Source organism: Grammomys surdaster, unplaced genomic scaffold (genome assembly GCF_004785775.1).
Source record: "Grammomys surdaster isolate TR1022 unplaced genomic scaffold, NIH_TR_1.0 371, whole genome shotgun sequence".
Classification (NCBI taxonomy): Eukaryota; Metazoa; Chordata; class Mammalia; order Rodentia; family Muridae; genus Grammomys; species Grammomys surdaster.
Window position 1 is genome coordinate 624,275 of NW_021604790.1, and position 6,798 is coordinate 631,072.

At 48.1% G+C, this 6,798-nt stretch overlaps 1 protein-coding gene across 2 annotated transcripts in view; it reads left to right on the forward strand.

The window, feature by feature from the left end:
* The window catches only part of Ttc25 (tetratricopeptide repeat domain 25), a 29,954-nt gene that overhangs the window by 17,686 nt on the left and 5,470 nt on the right, over positions 1 to 6,798 (forward strand). For both annotated transcript variants that reach the window (XM_028780553.1, XM_028780554.1), the window contains exons 8-10: positions 1,141 to 1,227; positions 3,314 to 3,510; positions 6,149 to 6,249. In XM_028780553.1, coding sequence (XP_028636386.1) covers positions 1,141 to 1,227; positions 3,314 to 3,510; positions 6,149 to 6,249 — 385 coding nt within the window. The remainder of the gene's footprint in view (positions 1 to 1,140; positions 1,228 to 3,313; positions 3,511 to 6,148; positions 6,250 to 6,798) is intronic.

Here is a 6,798-nt window from a genome sequence, read left to right on the forward strand (position 1 = left end):
ATCCTCCTCCATCCTCCTCCATCCTCCTCCATCCATCCTCCATCCTCCTCCATCCTCCTCCATCCTCCTCCATCCTCCTCCATCTTCCTCCATCCTCCTCCATCCCCCTCCATCCTCCTCCATCCTCTTTTTTCTTGCTTGCTTACCTGTGTTTTCTTGACCCTCTTTCTAGTTTTATATTTACTCTGTTCAGTTCACGGAAATAATTATTCTATTTTGTGGAATGAAGCCTTGCTAGATTCTAGAAGCAAAAATAAAGCGAATTATAATCTTTGAGCTAAGTTTTAATTGTTCCCTTTGATGGTGAGGGGGAGTTTTTTTAAAATTATTTGTGTATGTATGTGTGTCTCTGTGATTATAACTGTGCACGTGAATGTGAGGAAGTATGGAAGGCAATGGAGGCCAGAAGACGTGGGCATCCGCCGCATCCACCTCTAGCCTACTCCTTTGAGATGGTGTCTTTTCCTAAACCAGGAGCCTACTTTCCTACTACTTTCCTACTTTTCTTGGCTAAGCATTCTCTCTCTCTCTCTCTCTCTCTCTCTCTCTCTCTCTCTCTGCGTGTGTGTGTATGTGTGTGTGCACATGTGCACAGGCATGCACATGCATCCATTCCATGGCTCTTTTGCCCTTTCTGCATCTTCAAATCCAGCAGCATAGGCCCACATAGGTACATAGATATATTTCCCCCTCTGTTGCTGGGGAAAGCTCAGGGTCTTGTGTATGCTAGGCAAGCACTGCATGACTGAACTACACCCCCAGCCCCCTGACTTTTTCACTTCATACATCATGAACTCTTTTTCACACCTGCCAGTTACCATTATTAAGTCACCTCTAGTAGGTTGTTTCTAAAATAAGAAACATTTTAATTGATGTTCTTGTTACATTATCTTGAGGTAAAGTCTAGAGGAAAATTGTTGGACCAAAGAGAGACATCTTTGTAAGCTCTGGATCCTGGAAGGATCCTGATGATGCCCATCTCAGGCTAAGGACACAGATGGGTCTGTGTGACACAGCCTTGTCAACCTGGACATCTTCCCCCTTGGAACTCTGAATTCCAGGAGCCTGGGCCCTAGTGTTTACCTTTTTCATCATAATACCTGATTTCTACTTAATGGTGTTTTTACTGCTTCTCCACAGTGACCTTCCAGATGCAAAATCGAGAGCCCTTGACAATATTGGCAGAGTTTTTGCCAGAGTTGGGAAATTCCAGCAAGCCATTGACACGTAAGTAACACAGACTGCCCCTTCCCCACCCTGGGACTGGGACTTCTTTCCCTTACACTGGGCTTCCAGCCTGGGGACATAAAGCCAGACAAAGGCATTAGTAAATGAACTGAACTTAGAACCGGACATGGCCAATCATGCAAGTTATCCGAGTTATTTAGGGGGCTTAGGGAGGAGCATTGTCCGTTCTGGGCCAGATAGAACTACAGAGCAAAAGCCTATTGGAGAGGAGGAGGGGGAGGAATAGGAAGAAGAGAAGGAGGAAGAAGAGGTAGAAGAGGAAGGAGGAAAGGGGAAAGGAGAAGAGAACCAGATGACCTAGACTCCTGGCTCTGCTGGGTGACAGTTGAAGCTCTAGTCTTTGGTCTATCCTTTGGTACTGGAGATCAACCCCAGGCCTGGTGTATGGAACATCAGTACTCAACTGGCATGTGACCTTGTCTACTTCAACAAGTCCTTTTTATTTGCCACCACCGAGCCACCTCCCCAAACCGACCGGCTACTTTAAAGCTTTTTTTCTCTTCTGCATAAAGTGTTTTGCTTGTATGCTTGCCTGTGCACATGTGCCTGGTGCCCAGGAAGGCCAGAAGAGGTCATCAGATTACCTGGGACTAGGAACAGATGTGAGCTAACATGTGGGTCCTGGGAATTGAACCTGGGTCATCTAGAAGAGCAGACAGTGCTCTTAACCCCTAAACCATCTCTCCAGCCCCTGACTAACACTTTTAAGCTCTGGATCTTCTAATTTGAATAAGTCAGTGGAAGAAAACCAACATTTTCTCAGCATTTTCAAGCTATCAGAGGCACCCAAAATTCTTCTCAGGCTTGAGAACTACATGGCCTTGGGCCAGTGACCTAGCTAACTCAGAGGATAATGAGCCACCGTGCATAACTACTCAGGTTTGATCCCTGGACCCCAAAAGGAAAGAACAAGCTTTTGGAAGTTGTCCCCTGGCTCCACTTCAAGCTATGACATCTGTAAACACACACACACACACACACACACACACACACACACACACACACACGATGAAAATAATTACAGTTAAAATTTGAAAAATAAGTACTTGGTCTTACCCTTGGAAATTCCAACTCTAATGTGAAGGTCAGGATTCAAGAATTCAAGAATTCATTTCTCTCTTTTTTTTTTTCTTTTCTATTTTTGATTTTTTGACACAGGGTTTCTCTGTGTAGCCCTGGCTGTCCTGGAACTCACTCTGTAGCCCAGGCTGGCTTCATATTCTCAGAGATCTGCCTGACTCTGCCTCCTAATAAGCCCTGGGATCAAAGGTGTGCACCACCACTGCCTAACTAAGAAGTCATTTTAAATTTATTATTATTTATTATTGTGTGTGTCGTGTGTGTGATGTGAGAGTGAGGAGCAGGCATTCGTGTCCCGCTAATTACTCGTGACGGCCAGAGGAGAACTTTGTGGAGTCAGATTTCCCCTTCCCTACTTCCACTGGTTCTAGAACTAGACTCAGGCCACCAGGTTTGTTTTGCAAGCTCCTTCCCCGCGGAGCTGTCACACCAGCCTGGAACTCATTTCTAGGTGCTTCTTACTTTAGAGCTGATAGGCCAAGGGACCTCTGTGACTTTCTTAGAGGCTCCTCCATGACTCTGTGTGACTGTGTAAGGTTTAGGAGAACTGCATCTCAACTCTCCAGAGGGTCTATTTGAGGTCTAACCTTGAGGTTGGTTATCTGTTCAGTGTGGAGGGTGGGCATGGCCGTAGGGAGCCTCAGAGGCAGCCCAGACCCGGAGAGCCAGCTTCCTTGGCTGCAGCCACCCCTTCTAGAGAGACACCGTCCTTCAGACCTCTGACACTTGTTCACCAAGCATCCATCCAGGTCACGTGATTTGGTGTTCCAGTGCCCTTGGTGTCTGTGTACTGGAATGTGGTTCCTCCTGGTTTTCAGTCACTTGAACTCGCTCTCCTGGCTCAGACTCCCCAGGAAGTACTTACTGATTCCGCTCTGGACCGAACTGGAAGAATGAGTTTTCGTCTGCTCCCACAGGAAGCCTGTGTCTGCCGAGGCTGAGCGCAGAGCTGGAAAGGAGATGACCCAGTTCTTCTTTTCCCCAGGTGGGAGGAGAAGATCCCTCTAGCCAAAACCACCCTGGAGAAGACCTGGCTCTTCCATGAGATTGGCCGCTGTTACTTGGAGCTGGACCAGGCGTGGCAGGCCCAGAGCTATGGTGAAAAGTCTCAGCAGTACGCTGAGGAGGAAGGGGATCTCGAGTGGCAGCTGAACGCTAGTGTTCTGGTGGCACAGGCCCAAGGTAGGGACTCAGAGACTACCATCCTACCTATTTCTCCCAGCGCCAGGCCTGTGGACGACAATCCAGGCTGAGTCTAGCATCTCTGCGCCTCCATTCTTACCATAATTTTGACAATGAGGATTTTTTGTTTGTTTGTTCGTTTGTTTGTTTTTTGTTTGTTTGCTTGGTTCTCTATTTGGTTGCTTTGTTTTGATGAATTAATGAATTAATTTAATTAGTAGGTTAGTTTTGTTTTTTGAGACAGAGTTTCTCTGTGGAGACTAGTTGTCCTGAAACACACTCTGTAGACCAGGCTGGCCTTGAACTCACAGATCCTCCTGCCTCTGCCTCCCCAGTGCTGGGATTAAAGGCATGCACCACTCACTGCCTCTCAGCTTTGTTTTAATTTTTAAATAATATTTTTATTATTTCTTTGAAGATTTCACATCTTCAGTTCCCCTCCTCCAGTTCCCCCCAGATCCACCACCACTTCCCTTCCCACCCACCCTTGTGTTCTTGTTTTTTCCAGTTTGTGTTGCCCAACTACTCTTAGGTGTGGCACCTGCCTTAGAGTGTGAGCAACCTACCAGGGGGGTCACCCCATTAAAGAGACCTGACCTCCCATCTCCAAACAGCTCTCAGGTGCCAGTAGCTCCTCCGCTTGGGGGGGGGGGGGGAGGTTTGTTCCATCTCTCCTCTTCCATGTTGGGATTTTGTGAGGCTCAGATTTGTCCAAGTCTTACTCAAGCTGTCCTAACTGCTGTGCGTTTATATTACAACTACCCTGTTGTGTTTAGAAAACACTGTTGCCGCGAAGTCGTCCATCTGGCTCTTAACAATCCTCCTGCCCCCTCCTCCGTGAAGACCCCTGAGACTTGGAATGATACAGACATCCCACTTAGGCTGGGCACTCTGCGCTCTGTCACCCTCTGCGTGTTGACTGGTTCTGGGTCTCTACGTTAATTGCCATTTGCTGCAAGGGGAAGCTTCTCCACTTAGAGTCCAGAGCCGTGCTTAGGAGTCATTAGGAGTTAATTGGATGCTAGATTGATTCAGCCAAATAATAGTAGTGTGTTCTCTCCTAGGGCCTTATGACTTATCTGGCCACAGGTTCTTGGCCCCATAAACAGTGCCAGCTATGGATTCTATTGTAGACTGGGGCCTTAAACACCTATCTCCCTACCCCACACCCTCAAAAACAATGGTTGGTTATTTCCATATCTCTTCTGCCCCTTTTGCAGCTGTGGGTATCTCTGGCTAGGCCAGTCATTATTTGGGTAAAAATGGTGCTTATATGTTTTCCTCTGGCGGTGTGCATCTCTGCCGAGCCGTAACTCCAGGCACCAAGTGGAGCTCTTTTTAAGGGCACAGATCTTTCACTCTGTCACTCAGCGGATTGGTCCAGGCTTAGCTCCAGCACTAGCAGGCTGAGTGAGCTCTGCTGAGCCACTTGTTCTCTGTCCCATCAGAGGAGGGGACTGGAGGTTCCAGCAGCTGTCCATGGCACACACCCATCTCCCCATGTTTCCCTGCTCTCCAGTGGGATGATGGTGGTGATGGTGATGGTGATGATGCTGATTAGCATATGTTGTGTACATGTGTGTGCATGCGCCTATGCACACGTGTGCAGAGACCAGAGGATGATACATGACGACTTCCTCTCAGGATCTTTCTATTTCAGCCAGATTGGCTGGTAAATGAATGAACTGGGATCTACCTTTACCTACCTCCCAGTGTTGCAGCTACAGGCAGATCTCCCGGCTTTAACACCGGTACTGAGGATTTGAACTCAGGTCCTCATGCTTGCATTGCAAGTCTTTTGCCCATTGAGCCCTCTCTTTATCTCACTAGTTTGCTTTTTGTTGCTGGGTCTACACCCCACTCCCCGAGACAGGGTTTCTCTGTGCAGCCCTGGCTGTCCTGGAACTCACTTTGTAGACCAGGCTGACCTTGAACTTGGAGAGATCCATCTGCCTCACTGGGGTTAAAGGCGTGTCACCCCCACCTGGCTCTCCCCATTTTGTTTTGTTTGTATTTAAAAAAGAGAAAGAAAGAAAGAAAGAAAGAGAGAGAGAGAGAGAGAGAGAGAGAGGAAGAAAGAGAGAAAGAAAAGAAGACAGTGTCTTATGAGTCTCAGGCTGGTCTTGAACTTGATACATAGCCAGTAAGGACCTCATACTTCTACTGTCTCCACCTCCCAAGTGCTGGGGTTACAGGTACGTCTCCACTCCCAGTTTCTGCAGTGCTCAGAGTCAAATCCAGGGGTTCATGCATCATAGCCTCTACCAACTGAGCCATGTCCCCCACTCTACAAAGTGTTTTCAGAAAGCTACCTAAAGGTATGGATTGCCTCTCCAGGAACCATTTCCAAACGGGGTTACAGTCCCCACCCTGGAGGTACATGTCATGTGCACTGTTCCTATCCTAAGATGGCTCCCCTCACTGAGGGCCTGGGAGCTACAGTGCTGGTCCCTGTGTCCTAGTCCTCAGTGCTGCACAGGCCAGGAACATGCTCCAAAGATGGGGTCGGGCTCCTCCGTGGTCGTCTGGAGCTGATCCCAGCAGACACAGACTTCTAATGTGTCCTGGCAGACCAGGGGCTCTGTCAAGCTGTACAGAGTGTCTCAGTTTGTTCTCTGCCTTCTTTTCCATTCCCCAGTGAAGCTGAGAGATTTCGAGTCAGCTGTGAATAACTTCGAGAAGGCCCTGGAGAGAGCCAAGCTGGTCCACAACAATGAGGCGCAGCAGGCCATTATCAGCGTGAGCATATGTCAGCTGCAGGGCCAGGGAGGGATGGAGTGGGAGTGGATGGCTGTGCTCTCCGGGGAGGGGTGGAGTGGGAGTGGATGGCTGTGCTCTCTGGGGAGGGGTGGAGTGGGAGTGGATGGCTGTGCTCTCCGGGGAGGGGTAGAGTGGGAGTGGGTGGCTGTGCTCTCTGCCACCTTAGCCTTTCCCCAGCTGCTTATTTGGCTGGGAAATAAGCAGCTGGTCCAAGTAGTGGTTTGATTTGAAGCAAACAAAAGAAACAAAACTTTTACTAAACAATCACATCTTCAATGTACTAGTCACTCTGACAATTCCTACTGTCTTATTTATGTGTTATTAATACAAATATCCATTAATTAATGAGATATGAGGGCCTCTTTCCATTGCCCAGGCTGACCTCAACCTCCTAGACTCAAATGGTCCTCCTGCCTCAGGCTACAATGTAGCTGACACTGTAAGACTCTAGGTTTGGCCATTACAGTACACACGGCTTTCCATTTTCCTTTGTTTAATGCTGATTGACATTTCCTCTTCCTTCTTTTT